General features: G+C 35.2%; 3 protein-coding genes across 4 annotated transcripts; 1 reads left to right on the forward strand and 2 right to left on the reverse strand.

Moving 5' to 3' along the window:
- Positions 1 to 3,577: 3,577 nt before the first annotated feature.
- On the reverse strand, positions 3,578 to 5,013 carry LOC140958412 (uncharacterized). 2 transcript variants are annotated; one of them, XM_073415849.1, is made up of 2 exons: positions 4,901 to 5,013; positions 3,578 to 4,158 (listed from the first exon to the last, which is right to left on the reverse strand). In XM_073415849.1, exon 2 carries the CDS (start codon positions 4,140 to 4,142, stop codon positions 3,714 to 3,716), a length of 429 nt encoding a protein of 142 aa, XP_073271950.1. In that variant the 5' UTR covers positions 4,143 to 4,158; positions 4,901 to 5,013; the 3' UTR covers positions 3,578 to 3,713. The 2 variants fall into 2 exon arrangements, with proteins under 2 accessions (XP_073271950.1, XP_073271951.1); XM_073415850.1 differs by having other exon boundaries at positions 4,924 to 4,991.
- A 106-nt stretch (positions 5,014 to 5,119) lies between these two features.
- LOC140959169 (ABC transporter F family member 1-like) lies at positions 5,120 to 8,966 on the forward strand. The gene is made up of 6 exons (XM_073416967.1): positions 5,120 to 5,257; positions 5,340 to 5,558; positions 6,417 to 6,490; positions 6,581 to 6,791; positions 6,876 to 7,110; positions 7,572 to 8,966. Exons 2-6 carry the CDS (start codon positions 5,340 to 5,342, stop codon positions 8,627 to 8,629), a joined length of 1,797 nt encoding a protein of 598 aa, XP_073273068.1. The 5' UTR covers positions 5,120 to 5,257; the 3' UTR covers positions 8,630 to 8,966.
- Positions 8,967 to 10,161: 1,195 nt separating this feature from the next.
- LOC140959735 (dolichol kinase EVAN) lies at positions 10,162 to 15,590 on the reverse strand. Its single transcript, XM_073417732.1, has 14 exons — positions 15,251 to 15,590; positions 14,826 to 14,938; positions 14,138 to 14,329; positions 13,888 to 13,992; positions 13,714 to 13,784; positions 13,549 to 13,602; positions 13,206 to 13,420; positions 12,655 to 12,844; positions 12,505 to 12,570; positions 11,648 to 11,736; positions 11,432 to 11,546; positions 10,831 to 10,882; positions 10,648 to 10,748; positions 10,162 to 10,581 (listed from the first exon to the last, which is right to left on the reverse strand). The coding sequence occupies exons 1-14, from the start codon at positions 15,442 to 15,444 to the stop codon at positions 10,468 to 10,470; spliced, it is 1,671 nt and encodes a 556-aa protein (XP_073273833.1). The 5' UTR covers positions 15,445 to 15,590; the 3' UTR covers positions 10,162 to 10,467.
- Between the last annotated feature and the right edge of the window lie 2,284 nt (positions 15,591 to 17,874).

Below are 17,874 nucleotides of genomic sequence, written 5' to 3' on the forward strand. Positions count from 1 at the left end.
ATAAAAAAATTACTTTTAATATTTTAATAAATATAAAAAAAAACTTACAATCTTACTATGCTAACAATATTCATGATCTTAAAAATTTATCAAAAATTAAAGCGAAAAAATTTACCCTAAATCGAAACTAAAATCGTGTAAGAGAGAAAAATTTTAAGTGTTGTGAAGTGGTGGAAGAAAATGGATCGAAAACGCGGATATTTATAGACTATTTGCGACGATTTTTGGTTTAACAATCGCTATTAACGACAGTAATTTCAAAAATCGTCGCTATTAGCGACAGTTAAACAAACTAGCGACAATTTTTAAACAGTCGTTATTTATCAAGCAATCGCTAATTTAACATTTGCGACGGTTTTGTAAAACCGTCGCTAAATTTAGCGACGGTTTTTTCCAAACCGTTGTTAATTTTAAATTGCGACGGTTTTGCTTAAAGCTGTCGCTAAAATTATCGACAGTTATACAAAACCGTCGCAATTTTTAAATTAGCGACAGTTTGGTAAACAACCGTCGCTAAATTTAGCGACAGGTTTGCAAAACCGTCGTAAAATTTAATATTAACTACAAATTTTATAATAAAAAAATTCGAAAGACAACGGTTTTTAAAACCGTTGTCTTTTACCATATAAACAATAAGAAAAGACAACGGTTTACAAAAGTCGTTGTCGTAAAACTAAAAAAACCAGTTGAAAGACAACGATTTAAATAAATCGTTGTCTTTGATCCTTTACAAAATACATATAGACAACGGTTTTTAAAAACCGTTATCGTAGCCCAAAAAAACGCTTATAGACAACGGTTTTTAAAAACCGTTGTCGTAGATATATCAAAGACAACGGTTTTAAAGAGACTGTTGTCTATGAGCGGATTTTTTTAGGCTACGACAACGGTTTTGGTTAAAACCGTTGTTAAAAGTAAAAACACAACGATTTTAATAAAAACCGTTGTCTTTGATGTGTTGTTGAATGTGCATTTTCTTGTAGTGAAGGTTAAGGGATGACCAGTTGGAAATAGACATGTTATGATCACATTGTATGAAATTTTCATGTTACACATCTACTTCATGATCCATGTCATTCAATTGTGTTGGCATATGTGACCATTGATGAGTCTAGTTACCTTGAGTGTAGCGAAGACTGTTTTGATTCTATGTTGATGTGATTGATGGATCAGATTGGTTATAGATATATTTCGGAATGACAACATCTTTTAGCTCATAAGATTATTTTCACAAACGTAATTATAAAGTTACACATATAGCTCAAGTGGGAGATTGTTAGATCAATTTTATTTATATTGGATTATATGTGAATAATTATGTATTGTGAGTTGTCTATTAAGTTAAACCTAAAATAAAGTGATAAAATAATGTTTCAGATTATTGAGCTTTAATGTATCTAATATGTTGTGAGTTTTTAATGCGTAGAGATATAAATATAATTTTTGTTTTTATGATGAGCTAAAACATAAATATCAGAAGATAATTATAGACATTATGTGGGTCATGGTTCCTAGATCACGCGACATCATGTTCCCTATTCTCTTTCTCATTAAGAAAATAGTCCAGAAGAGAAAACGAAAAGATTCTCTCAAGGAAAAGTGCACGTAGATCTGGAAGATCAAGACACGTTATAAAGAATTCAGAATTATGGCTTCAGGTACGCATTCGCTTAAGTTTTCAGTCAAATTCTTAATGATTTAGCATGATGAATTATGTGGTTTTATAGATTTTGTCCAACATTGAGGACATCCTACCCGTAGAAATTTATGTTGTGATTGAATTTATTATTGAATTTAATTTTGAGCTACCTTGATTGTGTTATTGTATCTTTGGGCATGATAAATTTCTAAGTGATTTTATATGTTAGAATTGAGACAGACATGGTATTTTATAATAAGGTAACATAATTCATGTATTTACAACTTACATATATATATTGATAGTCATAGTCAAATAGACCGAAAGCTAGAGGAATCCATAGTTTGTTAATGTGCTTGATTGCAATTATTAAATAACGCAATTATACTTGGTTACCGTATTTCTTTTAATTAGTTTAATATAACTCGACAAGGTATATCGATAGATTAGGCAATTCCATAATAAACATGACTTAGAATTGAAATTCAATCATCAGATAACATTAAAAAAATAGGTGATCTGAAATCATAACAATTTTTTATTTATTATTTGAATTTAAATTATTTATATTGAGTTTGTTCCATCTTTTTATTCGAATTTTAATCTAGTTTAATAAATTTTCAGCTTTTCATTAAAGTTCACTAAAGAATTGTGTATTAAGTAAATTCGCCATGTATCAATATATGTAGGACGAATATGCCCGTACTTGTTACACTATATTAAAACTTGACATGTAAACTTGCGGTAATATCAAACAACTTGGATAGATGTAATTGTTATAAATATTTATGCTAGAAAAGCTCGATCAATACCACGTGACAACTTTTACCAACAATTTCAGATTTGCATCGATGATACTCACGTGCTAAGTGCAAAGGGCAAACTGCATTTTTAAACTGCCCAGTGCGACCTTTGCGATGTCTGCATGCATCGCTCCTTCGCGCTTCGGCACGCAGCACCATCCTTGCAGCTTGTGAAATTTGCAACACGAGGAGCTTAATTTAGTTTTTCCTTATTACCTTGAACAATATAGTGAAACATACTTAAATTATGGATTAAATTTGTGTCGAACCAAATTTTGCAAACCGATCTCCTGAAGTGGCACAAAACTTGACACTGATGAATGAACACAAAAAGATTAATTATTATTTTTTTAAAGAGAAAACATCGTTCCATTAACACTTCAACAAATCATGATTTACAATAATGCCGAGGACCTATAGCTTAGTATTTTTCATGGACATATATCTGTATTTCTATATATGTATGTGTGTATGTACGTACAAATTCATCGGGTATTAGACAACAAAGATCACAGTACACAAATTCATTGATGCTTACTGTTGTTTTTTGTTCCAAGAATACGGAACTTTTGATTTCCTGACCTTTATACTATATATGTTGAAACCTCTTGTCCTAAAATTCTAACTTATAAAAACAACAAAATCAAATATGAAATATGTGGCAAAATCTTTGAACCACTCCTGAGTCCTGACTGGTCGATGTCCAAATTTTTGGGAGAAATCGAATAAATAGAGTTTAGAGAAGGCGGAGACAAAATGGTTTTCATGGGTAAATTCTCCTCCATTGCATCGTTGGAGAGTGGCATTCTATGTGGTCTAACAGACGTAAAACTTGGGATCTTAATACAATTTAATCCCAACCATCTACAAAACAACAAATTTTATTACAAGACTTGATTTTAACCATTCTTCAGGTACTAACTGTAACAACTATCATTACTAATGCTAATCAGATTCAGTCAAGAAGACCGTGACATCAATATGCGTTACAATTTCACAGAAAATTCTCTAAGAAACATCAGCAAATTAAGGTGGAGAAATGAAACTCCTGTCTAAATTTATCCATGCTGCCGAATGGAAATCACATACCTATCCTCTTGTTAAAATGAACCCACAGACAACCGTGGCTCCTCAGTCCAATTCAAACGTCCGGTTTGCTCATATTCCAATTTTGTACATTAAAGTGGCAATAGGAGTTTCCAGTTTATACAAGATCATCCATTAAGGATACACTAAGACAAGGCACAACGCTTTCAAAGAGTGTAAAAACCTCACCTTCTGTCATCCATAAACTCATTTTCAGCATCATATCCATATCCAGAAGCAAGATTACTAGTACCGATATTATCATCTTCAAGAATTACTTTGACTCCATTATTCTTTAAGGCATTTACTACTGCCCAGATTTTCGTGCTGTTCTTGAACCCTTTCTTTTCGACCTCCTTCTTCACAGCGACATGGATTCCTCGCCCTTGGCCATGTTCAAGGCCCTCTACTCTAAGTCTCATAGCTAACACTTCTCCCACAACTGTTGCTGCCTTTGCATTGCAAGACCGGCCACATTCGAGAGTATTTTTTAGAGCGTGTTCGACTGTTGATGCTGTTGCAACTATTCGCCCGTTGTTCCTGTCCACAACATTAGCAGTAATGTACTTTAATGATATGAACAGTCTCAGCACATATCTCTTCAGCACAGTCATACTTCGAACATTAGATCTGCATTAGAAACGACGTGATTAATATCTCAGCTCACAAGCAACAATCATTCTGATACAACAGATAGTCACAGCTAATTCAAGAAATCTCCGTGACAACTCTTAAAGTTCAAAGCAATAGACAAATGCATCAATTTTACAAGAATGAGAACCAACAAAACTTCATTTATAGCACCATTGTTGACAGTTTATAACAGGGGCAGACCAGCGAACACATACCTAGTCTACCTTTTTACCATAACAAATGAAAAAAATGTAAGGTCTGCTTTTAAGTACAATACCATTGTTGACAACATCCTAAAGCTCCAGGTTTAGGACAAATGACTTCTAAAATAAAATTGCAGTACATACCAGAATTTTAAAATCTTGTCAGTTAACTAAATTGGTTGGTGAGCTTATTAATGGAAGTTTGTTGCTTAATAACTGAGCAAATTAAAGACATAGACTATCAATTTAAGGCCCCAATATGAAAATAGAACTCAAATGAATCATGAAGTGCAAAGAATGAATCCCAGATATCTGAAAAAACCCAAAAAGACTGGCACTTTTGAACAAACAATTCACCAATCATTCCTCAAAGCGTGCAATTTCAGGAAATTTTTAACTAAATCACATTTAGCAGAAGACCCAATTACAACCACCCAAAAAAGGACAAAAAACCCATTAATCAAACAAACAGCGCAGAAAAGAAACTTCCCCAGCATAATTAGAAATGTTAATGACAAAAAAATTCATAAAAGAACCTCTTCCCAAGAATTTGATTCACCGATCAGAAGTTTAGGCTGGAAAGAAAATTCACAGCTGGTAGCGGGGGTTTTTGAGTGTGGAATCCGAAGATGGAGAGCGGGGCTTATTGGGCTTCAGAAATGGGCCTTTATCTACAGATGGCCCAACTCCGATATATTTGGCCCAATGCCTTTCGTAATTCGCCACGTGTTTGAACTCCTACCACTTGCTATAAATACTCGGAGTCCGCTTTCTCCCCGAACCCTCGTTCTCGGATTCTCATATCATACGTTCCAGCTTATCTCGGAGACACGTAGCCCTAGATCTCCCCGTACTTTCTCCTTGTCCTGAACACCGAATTCCAATCCTTCGAGGTATGCGTGAATCTCAATTTTTTGTATCTGAATTTTTTTGCTGGAACTTATGATTTTTATTTGGTGAATGATGTCTGTGTAGATGGTGTCGGATGCGAGCAAGAAGAAGGCGGCTCAGAAGAAAGCTGCGGCTGCCGCCAAGAGAGGAGGAAAGGCAGCGGCCGCCTCATCCAAGGCGACAAGTTCGGTTGAGAATGGAAGCAACGGCGATAGTTTGGCGAATGGTGTCGACGCGCTTCTGATATCAGATCGGACGTGTACCGGAGTTCTTTGCTCGCATCCGTTGTCCAGAGATATTCGGGTGAGCTATCCATTAATATAGTTCTTATATAATATAGAACAGTTGGTTTGTGGTGATTCATATTTTTTAAGCGTGTGTTGTGATTGACAGTGTTGAATTAATTGATAAAAAGTGTGGTATCTAATCATTTGTATGCTTAAGTGAAAGAGGATTTATCTTAGGTTTTTGAAAGAGAAGGAAAATTCATTATTAGTTTATGATTGTGAATTGTTGCTATGCAAGTTTATATCATGAAGATGATACTTGGAACCGTTCTACAAATTAATTGATTAAATATGGTAAACATTAAAATTGAAAACGCGTTCTTGCTAATTTATTTGTCTGGTTTCCTCATTTAAATCTAATGAGCTTTAATCTGAGACTTTTCTGGTTTTCGTATCTGGGAAATTGCGGAACTGATCTATTGTTTTATGGTTATCGGTAAAGATTGATGTATTTTATACGTTTTAATCTATATCTCTCTTTAAATTGTTTGTTTCAGTTTCATGAATGTTGAAAACCTGACCCCTAAAGTTTTAGCAATAATTTTTGTTACCAGGAAAATACTCCTATAGTCCACCATTTCATTGATGGTGGCATTATTATGATGATATTTTGTGTTAGACGGTGACTACAATAAGGAGTTCCTTACCAGCCATCCTTTACTAGCCCAATGAACTTATAAGATTTCGTAATACCGGCATGTCAAATTTCTGACTAAGAAAAAATTTGTGGAGTTTGAAAGAAACATTCGTCGTTCTTTCTGTTTATTATGACTAAAAGTATGTTATTATGAAAGTACTTGGTTACTGTCCAAAAATTTCAAATCGCCCCGTGACACATTTTTGTGATCATCCTCAATTGAATTTTGTTTTGTAGATAGAATCTCTCTCACTCACTTTCCACGGGCATGATCTCATAGTTGATTCTGAATTGGAACTGAATTATGGAAGGTATGTGATGACTTCTCAACCTCTATGAATTTTATTGCAATTAATTTCTGATGTCATTAAGTATACCATCTCATATACTTTTTTGTCCAGACGTTATGGTCTCCTTGGGCTAAATGGATGTGGAAAGTCTACTCTTCTTTCTGCAATAGGTTGTCGAGAGCTTCCCATTCCAGAACACATGGATATTTTTCACCTTAGCAGAGAGATCGAAGCTTCTGATATGTCTGCGCTCGAGGCTGTTATAAACTGCGATGAGGAGAGGTTAAAATTGGAGAAAGAGGCTGAAGCGTTGGCTGGTCAGGTATAAGATGGTTAGATTCAAGAGCAAATGTATCCTGTAGAACGGACCATCCATAAATTTCTTATGTGTTTGATTTGATTGTAGGAGGATGGTGGTGGAGAACAACTTGATCACATTTATGAACGTTTGGAAGCGCTCGATGCAGCAACTGCTGAGAAGCGTGCTGCTGAGATTTTGTTTGGTCTTGGTTTCAACAAGAAGATGCAAGAAAAGAAAACATGTGACTTCTCTGGTGGTTGGAGGATGAGGATTGCTCTAGCACGAGCTCTTTTCATGATGCCCACCATACTATTGCTTGATGAACCGACAAATCATCTTGGTGAGATTAGACGTCATTGTTGTTTGCAACATACTTGATATGATTTTTAATCTTCTATGAACTCTATTGTTATGGTCCACTTTGCTTATTTGAAATAAATATCGAAGGATGCTTATTGAGACATCATATATCATGTATTCGCAGGCCTTCCTGATATTTTTGTGTATTTCATTTTATTTAAAGCAGATGTAGAAAGGAGAACGAGTTCATTTTGCATGTTTGTGGCTGCTTATGTTCTATGGAAAACCTATTGCTTTGCAACTGCATATTATTTGTAAAGGTTCTAAAATGCTGCTAATTTTTATTTTGTCAGAAGAGGTTGATTTCACCTAAATCATAGGGAGTTTGTTGATCTCTGTTAACTTGATTGCTTCTGACACTGTGTGGTGAAGTCATAAAAATTTGAAGCGAGCGTGTTTGCTTACCATTATCATAGCATTGACCAACTTTTTTAATTGCAGACCTAGAGGCTTGTGTTTGGTTGGAGGAGACATTGAAGAATTTTGATCGAATTCTGGTTGTGGTCTCACATTCCCAGGATTTTCTGAATGGAGTCTGCACCAATATCATCCATATGCAGAGTAGGAAATTGAAGCTCTACACTGGTAACTTTGATCAATATGTTCAGACCCGTGCTGAACTTGAAGAGAACCAGATGAAACAGTATAAGTGGGAGCAGGAGCAGATATCTTCTATGAAGGAATACATCGCACGCTTTGGACATGGCTCAGCTAAACTTGCACGTCAGGCCCAGAGCAAGGAGAAAACTCTGGCAAAGATGGAGCGAGGTGGACTCACCGAGAAGGTAGCCAGGGACAAAGTTCTTGTTTTTAGATTTACTGATGTGGGGAAGCTACCTCCTCCTGTTCTACAATTCGTGGAAGTTACATTTGGCTACAGCCCTGATAATCTTATCTACAAGAACATAGATTTCGGCGTAGACCTTGATTCAAGAATAGCACTGGTGGGACCCAATGGGGCAGGGAAGAGTACCCTGCTGAAGTTGATGACTGGGGATCTATTTCCTCTGGATGGCATGGTTCGGCGACACAATCATTTGAAAATTGCCCAGTTCCATCAACATTTAGCTGAGAAGCTTGACATGGAACTGTCTGCTCTCCAGTTCATGATAAAAGAGTACCCTGGAAACGAGGAAGAGAAGATGAGGGCTGCAGTGGGGAGATTTGGTCTTACTGGTAAAGCTCAAGTTATGCCTATGAAAAATTTGTCTGATGGACAAAGAAGTCGTGTCATCTTTGCGTGGCTGGCTTGGAGACAACCACATCTGTTATTGTTGGATGAGCCAACTAACCATTTAGATATCGAGACTATTGATTCACTAGCTGAGGCTTTAAATGAATGGGACGGTGGTATGGTTCTTGTAAGCCATGATTTTAGGCTTATAAATCAGGTGGCTCATGAGATATGGGTGTGTGAGAACCAGACCGTGACTCGGTGGGAGGGTGACATCATACAATTTAAGGAGCACTTGAAGAAAAAGGCTGGGTTGTCCGACTAAACAGGATTTGCAGTCATGGTTCCCCTCCTAGTGCGCGAAGAGATTTGCGTTTTTAATAGCGAGGTATCGCGTTCTCAGATGACTGGTCTTGCCTCAAGCATGGTGCCTCAAGTTCCTTGCGCTACTATAAGTTGAGTTAGCTATTATATCATAATTTGTATTTGATCATACTATTTATAGTTTTGCCTACAATTCTTGATCTTGGTCAGGGGCGGAGTTGACAGGCCTCTCCATTGATATTCGTTTTTGAAACGGAGGGTATGCCCCACATATATTTGCGTATTTATATGAATGTTTATGCACTACTCTCGATTATTATGATATGACTACTTTATGATGTTTGTGTTCAACTTTATATAATTCTTGTGCCGCAGACTGTTGTGAATGCAAATATCAAGAAAATACCTTGTGCGAAATTTGATGCGATGTTGGTAAAGGCTATTGTTTGTTTAATATATACCCATGACACGTAGTTCTTGTTTCTTTATTAGTATTGTTATTATTGAATTATGTTAGGTTCAATTCGGATTAATCGATTTGGAGCTAAGGATTTCACTATTTTATTTGTTTGGATGCTCTTGGAATTAATGGATATGAAATCCATTATTTCCCCAAATCATTATGTTGTGACTGATGCTGAGGAATTTCAAATTCTCAAATGAAATTTTTTTAATAATTGTTGATGAGTTTCATGTGGCAAAACATGGTCTTTTAGATGTAGCAAGTGGCAGAACCCAGCAGCTAGCATCGATCTTTCCTTACTGATTTAAGACTTGAAATTGATTCCTAAGCCTTGCTTAGGATTAGGGCGTCATCGAGCTGCTTCATAGGTTCATAAACATTTTTAGTTGACTCGATAAATATTTGATTCGTATTCAAATTTATCGAATCTGAACATGTTCGAATTTTTTTCGAGATAAACTCGAAACAAAATTATTTTATTCGATAATTTACGAATCGTTTGCGAGCTTTAATATTTTGTTAATATAATATAATTAAATATATATAAATATCGAGCTTTCAAACTTTTATTGTCGAATTTTACTATCCGAACAATAGTTCGAATAGCTCGCGAATAGGTTCAAAGATTTTAAATCGAATTCGAATCAAAAAATTAAAAACTTTCGAACTTCGAATCGAGTTCGAACTCAAATATACTTAATTGGAACCTTAAATTTTTAATAATATTCAACTCGATTCGATAGCACCCCAGCCTTGGATCTAGATTGACGATGGAAGTCTTAACGTTTTTTTAAAGTTCACTCTTATGCTTTATCCCTGAATTCAGACTGTTTTAAGTCTCTTTTTGACTTCATTACGCTGAATCTGTATGTAATGTACTTGATAAATTCTCAAGCTAATTTCTGACATTTTTATCATTTTTCTGGCATGCGCTGCAAGAATGATTTCATTTTGTCATTAACATCACCATCGTTCAACCAGGTTGAACATGTTTCAACTGTTTTTAACCTTTATTTTGCACTGTTAGATGCATGGTACAGTCCATTCTCATGAAACACTACAAAAATGGCTCTACATTAGAAAATTGCTCTTACTCTGTAAAGCTCATAATGTCTAATTTACAATAAAAAAAATCAAAAAGAGTAAATAGATATACAATTAATTTCTCGATAACCAAGCATGGTAGCACATCATGGAAAAAGGCCCAAACTGAGGCTGCAGAACCCGAATTTTTTTTGGGGAATACAACTAACTATATTCTTTGTATTATGACTTTGGTGTACGTTATGTCAGCTATATTTACAAAAGGTACTGGGGACACAGGACGAGGCACTAGCAACTTGAACCAGTTAAACCTGATATTTAGTGTAGCCTTTTCACAAACAGAGAAGACTGTAGAAAACCAGAGGTATGAAAGCATTATCGAGCTGTGCAGTGTACGCTTCTAAGAGTCCGCTGATGATTACTGCTACAACCAAAGAGAACCAGTGCTGCAAAAACATATATTGGCTGAGACGTCACAAATTAAGGATTGCACATGAGATAAGGGGGGATACCATTGTGAAAATGAATCCAGTTGCAGCTAGAAGTGGAAGAAGAACAAAACATGCCGCAAGAACAGAGGTAATGCCAGCAGCAGTGCCTTCAATTGTTTTCTCTAGAAAGAGAGAGTAAAATTTCAGCAGAAGGAACTTATTTATTGAAGTAAGGGAAAATCAAAGAAAGGGTGAAAAATGTACTGCCAGTTTTACTCCATCGAAGGACTCCATATTTGTGGCCAACCATTGAGGCCTGAAATTGAAACATGAGACGAAAAGTTGTCAAAAGCGAACGATGACTGGAAAAATACCTGCAAGTTTTACAACATTTGGATCATATGGATTGCCTCTTTTGGTAAAAAAGAGCTACAGTTCTGCCAAATCCATGAATCTTACTTCTCACATCAGTCATTATATGAGATCATGTATAGGGACTCTCAAAACAGAGCAAGTAAAAGTATCTGATAATAATTATCTACGAAACATTCGGTTGGATCAGTTTAGTGCAGACGAGGAAAACCACAAAATACATTTCATACATGGCAAATTGTCCATGAATTATAAACACGCATAAACCCAGTTAGTATTGACCTTACACTGGAACAACTTTATAGGAATTAATCATGATTATGCCTGACATAAAAAATAATGAGACCAGAAAGAACATAGTCTAATTTTGCAGGAGAAATGCTATAAGGTTTCATAGTGATTAAAATAATGTCAAGAGATAAAATTTTCAATAACTTCACAAGATATGCAATACAAGAGATTATGAACAATAAAATCAAGACAGGTACTTTACCATTGTATCTCCAATGCCCAGACTCAAAATTCCAGCAAATGGGGCCAGTGGTCGATCACTAAAATCAGATGACAGCCAGATTGGTATAGCACATCCCAACAACAACGAAAAATGGCTGAAGAATGACAAAAAAGAAAAAAAAGGTGAAACTAATCGGACTATCAGTGGGAATTATGTGGTGCACAATGATGTGTAACAAGAGCAGAAACTACACACCTGATAATTAGAAGATCGGAATCACGATGGTCTGTAAAAGCATTCATGAATTTATGGACGTGCTGACCCAAAGGCCAAATTTTCCATACCTACACGGTAAGAACATAGCTAGATCAGTGTACCCAAAAGATACAATAAATAATACTATCACCATTTTAGAAAGTAAAAGAAACAATTGAAGCACACAAGCTAGACACATTCATAAAAACTCTAACTTAATAAAGCAAAACCTCTCTCTTTGTTGTACACCATATATGAATATAGCCAAGCATTTTCACCGTGATATGATCTCAAGTACATATAATTGGTATATTCTTAAGTTTGCTAAAAATCCAGTTGAGCCTTCAGAATTAAAACATTGTTCCTGAAGTAATATATCAAATTGTTTTAGTACATCTCATCATAATCTTGATCAAGAATAAAACAGAATATTTCAATAATAATAAATATCAAATAAACAAAGTATTTTCAAGCGCCCAAATTAATAAAGTGCAAAGAGCCGTACTACTTCCTTTGTCAAATCATGGTTCTATTGCACAGTAACCACACTTGATATAAACCAAATTTGAGAAATGAAGGTCATAATCTTTATGATGACTGATGAAATTTATTGGGTTTTTGACAAATTAAATATAGTTTACTTTCAGTGAAACCTTTTCAGTATAAGTCTCCTGAAGCATATAGATGAATACTGAAAGAAAATGGATTGTGAAACTTTGAATCCCTATCGGTAGAGATTTCATTTTAGTGGAGAACCAAAAAAAAATATTCTACACTTATCAATGTTGAGGAAAAAAATGTGAAAAGAACCATATTTTCATCTGAGTACCTGCGACAAAGTATGTTTAACGACTTACACGAATAATTTCCAACATGAGAAAAACTGCCAATGCAGCACCAAAAGCCAGATCAAGAAACTTCGCCTATAAATGAACATAAAACATTACCATTCAGAAAGATTAACAAAATACCAAGTAAAAACCTAGTCTATGCTTCAATCTTCGCACCTGGAATACAAGGGCAGGAACAAAAATTGAAACAGCTAACAGATGATAGTATTTGCGAAGAAGTATCCTCTCAGTCTTACTATTCTTTGATATATTGTAAAATTGTATAACTGCCACAGATATGACAACTAGCCAATAGATGCATAGTGTGAGTCTCTTGAGTGGTTCCGAGAAGACAAAATGGAGTGCCCTGATAATCCGAAAACGTATAACTGTATCATAATCAAAGCTAAGATAGAAGAAACAAACAAAGGCATGAAACTTCAACAATTTGGGTCATAACACCAATTCCATTGAGCACATGCATAAAGGCAAGGTGGCATGAAGGAGCAGTTTCAGAGCCGATCCTTTTGGCAAACCAAAAAAAGGGTGGGGGTAGGGGGAAGAGAGAAAATCCAGAAAACATCAAGTAAAAGCTAAAACTTCTTAAAAACATTTAGTTAAAATAATATTTTGTTCAGAAATTCGCATCATAATGAGAAACATAGCAAAAATTTTACAGCTAGGGAAGCACTATGGAAACTGACAAAAGAATCTGCAAAAAGTTATACCACAACAAAGGATGCATGTGGAGATCGTGCACAAATTGCATCCATGATGGAACCACCACAACCAACATAGATGTGAGCAAAACGTAGAAAACAAATGATCTTTGGATATCATGGTTTTCCCGAGCTCCATTGCTCCAGAAGATGGCACAACATTCCCACATTTGAATCACATATTTGTAAAACATTGGAAGGAGAAGAAGACCAAAAATCATTCCCTGCATGGAATAGATAATTTAATAATAATAATAATAATAATAATTCTCCACACACTGTTCAATGAAAATGATTTTCTAATAGCACAGAAATGACATCCCTATTGTTGTTAAAATTTGGAAAATATTACCTGAATAATGGTGCTTATCTCGCTTCTCTTGATCCCATATTGCACAGAGAATACCTGGGATTATGTCAGATAACAAGGTATCTAGTTAGAAACCATATTTTTTGACTAAAAACTGAATAATTACGTTCTGTGAGATATGGAAAACTAAAAGATGGTGAAACTAGCCTTTGCAGCTGTACATGTCAACATGTCCCCGAAATAGATTACAAGTCCAGACGTCACCAAAAGGGATTCGCCTGCGACGATAAGCATAATCAATTACTGATATTACAAACCTTTTTATCACCTTCATTTCACAGCTCTGATTCAACATGTATAGGGCTAAAAAGTAAAACTTACCAATCGAAGCACATGCAGGAAATGTGCGTAACATTTTTTGAAGTAACATAACTGCTGTCAGTCCATGACAGAGCACCCATAGTAGCATCAAGGACGCATGACATCCTGCAACAGCAGTAAATTGGAAGACAAAAGGTGAAGGTCAATATATCTAGCAGTTAACTATAAACTAGATATATACTGTCATCAAAAGATATATTCATGAGTTCCAAATAATTACAAAAAAATGGACACTGAAAAATTCACTTACCCCCAAATAATGATGAAAAACAGAACCCTAGTGTGGCTACGCAAATAAAACTATGCTTTGCATTCAAATTGATTTTAGAAGAGGTGAAATCAGCGTTTGTTGCCTGATGTCGACAAATGATGCAAAGAAAAACTAGCACAGTGAAGCAACTGGCTGACACAGCCCAAAATTGCAACTTCAGATATTCAAGCTCTGAAATAGACAAAAAACAAATTGCAAAATATGTCAGATTCATGTGGTTCAAAAGGAAGGTAATCAATTCGCATTAAAAGTGGAAGAAATTAGAAAGTTATTATATTGTTGAAATTAATATAGATGTAACTGGCAGCGTGTACGAATTACATCGCTAAAGACAAGATAAGGTACACATAAATCAAGAAATACAGCCATAACCATCCTTATTTTTCTCACCTAAGAAGAAACACAGGAAATCGATCTATTACAAGCCATGTAATCTAAAAATAAGGCCTGATCTATGCGCAAGACAACCTAGCCTACCAATCATTGAGAAAAAACTAGGTGGCAACTTACAAAGATTGATGCTTTCCTATCATTGTTTTTACCTTGGATGGAAAAGGTCATCGAAAAACAAGAACACTTGTAAAAACAATAGTTTAGGTCCCATTCGGTTTGCAGATTCTAAAAAATACAAGGCTAACTTGGCAGGGTTACAGTAATTCCAGCATACCTTCGATTCCAACTTCATGAATTGATACCGCTCTTAAAATCTGAATCAAACGTGAAAACATGAGGCCCGGCAGTGTCACTGCACCCAGCAAAATTCCAGATGACGCTCCTGGTCTATTGGAAAAAAACACCCCAAATCAAAATTCCTAAAAAAAAATTAGTGAGCTGCTCATTAATCAAAAGAAGGATAAACCTAAGACTGCAAATCAAGATCCAAAATATTAAGAGAACTCCAACAAAAATTTCAGCTAAATCACGATCACCCTCACATCCCCGAATCCTCCCAGAAAACAGAAATAAATAAACGAGAAGAAAACTAACTAGACCAACCAAAAAATCGAACTGAAGGAAACAATTCATATATCTAAGTTAAATCACAAAATGACATAAAATCACATCCGTCTTCACGAGTGAACGAAAAGCAACCTGGTTTTAAAGTAGTGCACCAGAGGATTGGAGGCATGGTCAGCAAAGATCTCTACGCAGAGAGCGAAAAGGGAGAGTAGAGAGAGGGAAAATGCTTGAGGCATGAGAGACAAAGGTGAGGAAGTGAGGATTCGAATAACATAAAGCAACACCACCGCTCTCTCGCCGTTGAGCTGCATAAGCGGCGGAGCCATGGCTTCTTCCCGCCGATTTCTTCTTCGATTACGGATTCATCGTTGACAAATTCGCAGAAACGGGTAAAGATTTTCTCGCCCCCCGTGGAAGAATTTGGCGCGTGGACTGAGACGCGGCTTTTGTAGGAAACTCCTTCCGTGAAAATGTGTGCCGTCAAACACGATTTCACTACATATATTTTTAATATATTTATTTATTTATTTATTATTTATTATTTATTAGGTTGAATTTGTGAAAAATGTATAGATTGTTGTGAAAAAGTAAAAATTTACGGTAAAAAGTAAAAATCTCAAACTCTCAAAATTATCACACTACACACTTTATAATATTTTTCTTTCAACTCAATTGTTATTTTCTTCACAAATGAGAGATCTATTTATAGAAAATTTTTACAAATAATCCAAAATTAAATTACGTCATTACCTTCATCATCACACACAAATTTCAATATTCAACACCTAATTTTACTTAATTTTCAACATTCAAATATTCAATACACACATTTTAAATATTATTTTTCAACACTCCCCCTTGTGATGATGATCATAATGATTGTCTTCATTACGTGTTTTTATACTGCCTCGTTAAAAACCTTACTAGGAAAAACCCATTGNTTTCATTTGAGCAACACATGCAGCATTATCTTCATATAGTATCACAGGCTTCTCGTCGAATGATAATCCGCATGAGATTTGGATATGTTGAGTCATTGATTTTAACCACACACATTCACGGCTTGCTTCATGTAGTGCAATAATCTCGGCATGATTTGATGAAGTTGTTACGAGTGTTTGTTTCTGTGAACGCCAAGAAATTGCAGTGCCTCCACGAGTAAATACATATCCAGTTTGAGAACGTGCCTTGTGTGGATCAGATAAGTATCCAGCATCGGCATAACCAATTATACTTGGATTAGCATCTTTTGAATACAAAAGTCCCAAGTCTGTCGTTCCTCGTAGATAACGGAATATATGTTTAATTCTATTCCAGTGTCTCTTTGTTGGATATGTGCTAAATCTTGCCAATAAATTTACGGCGAAAGATATATCTGGCCTTGTACAATTTGTAAGATACATAAGGGCACCGATAGCACTTAGATATGGTACTTCTGGACCAAGAATATCTTCATCATCTTCACATGGACGGAATGGATCATTTTCTATGTTTAATGATCTAACAACCATTGGAGTACTCAAATGATTTGATTTATCCATATTAAAATGTTTAAGGATCTTTTCTGTATAATTTTTCTGGTGAACAAATATTCCACATTCTTTTTGTTCAATTTGTAAACCTAGAAAATACTTGGTTTTTCCAAGATCCTTCATTTCAAATTCTTCCTTCAAGTATGACACAACTTTATGAATTTCATTATTCGTTCCAATGATGTTTAAATCATCAACATATACAGCAATAATTATGCATCCGGATGTTGTTTTCTTCATGAAAACACAAAGGCATATTGAATTATTTACATATCTCTTTTTCATCAAATGATCACTTAACCGAATATACCACATTCGACCGGATTGCTTTAACCCATATAATGACCTTTGTAATTTCGCAGAATAACATTCTCTGGGTTTTGAACTTTGCGCTTCAGGCATCTTAAATCCTTCAGGGATTTTCATATATATATTACTATCAAGTGATCCATATAAGTAAGCTGAAACAACATCCATAAGATGCATTTCTAAATTTTCAGATACTGCCAGGCTAATCAAATACCGAAACGTAATTGCATCCATCACGGGAGAATACGTTTCTTCATAATCAATTCCAGACCTTTGAGAAAAACCTTGTGCAACAAGTCGAGCTTTATATCTTACTATTTCATTTTTCTCATTTCGCTTTCGAATAAAAACCCATTTGTATCCAACAGGTTTTACACCTTCAGGTGTAAGGACTATAGGTCCAAAAACATTACGTTTATTTAGCGAATCCAATTCAACCTGGATGGCATCTTTCCATTTTATCCAATCCTGCCGATTTTTACATTCACCAAAAGATTTTGGTTCATGATCTTCATTATCATTTATGATGTCGATTGCCACATTATAAGAAAATATATCATCAATTTCTTCTATATCTTTTCGGTTCCATATTTTTCCAGTATTAATATAATTGATAGAGATTTCATGATTCTCGTCAGTTTGTGGTTCTGACAAAACATTTTCATCATCATGTGTTTCTTCAGGAACATCATTCTCTATTTTGTGATCATTATGTGTTTCTTCAGGAACATCATTCTCTATTTTGTGATCATTGTGTTTCTCTATGAATTTTCTTTTTCGAGGATTTTTATCCTTGGAACCAACTGGCCTTCCACGCTTCAGGCGTTTAATGACATCATGACTATCTTCAATTTGTTTCTTTGGAATTTCAATTCGAGCAGGGGCATTTGCAGCATGTATATATGATTTAGTTAC

This window comes from Primulina huaijiensis, chromosome 15 (genome assembly GCF_012295235.1).
Source record: "Primulina huaijiensis isolate GDHJ02 chromosome 15, ASM1229523v2, whole genome shotgun sequence".
NCBI lineage: Eukaryota > Viridiplantae > Streptophyta > Magnoliopsida > Lamiales > Gesneriaceae > Primulina > Primulina huaijiensis.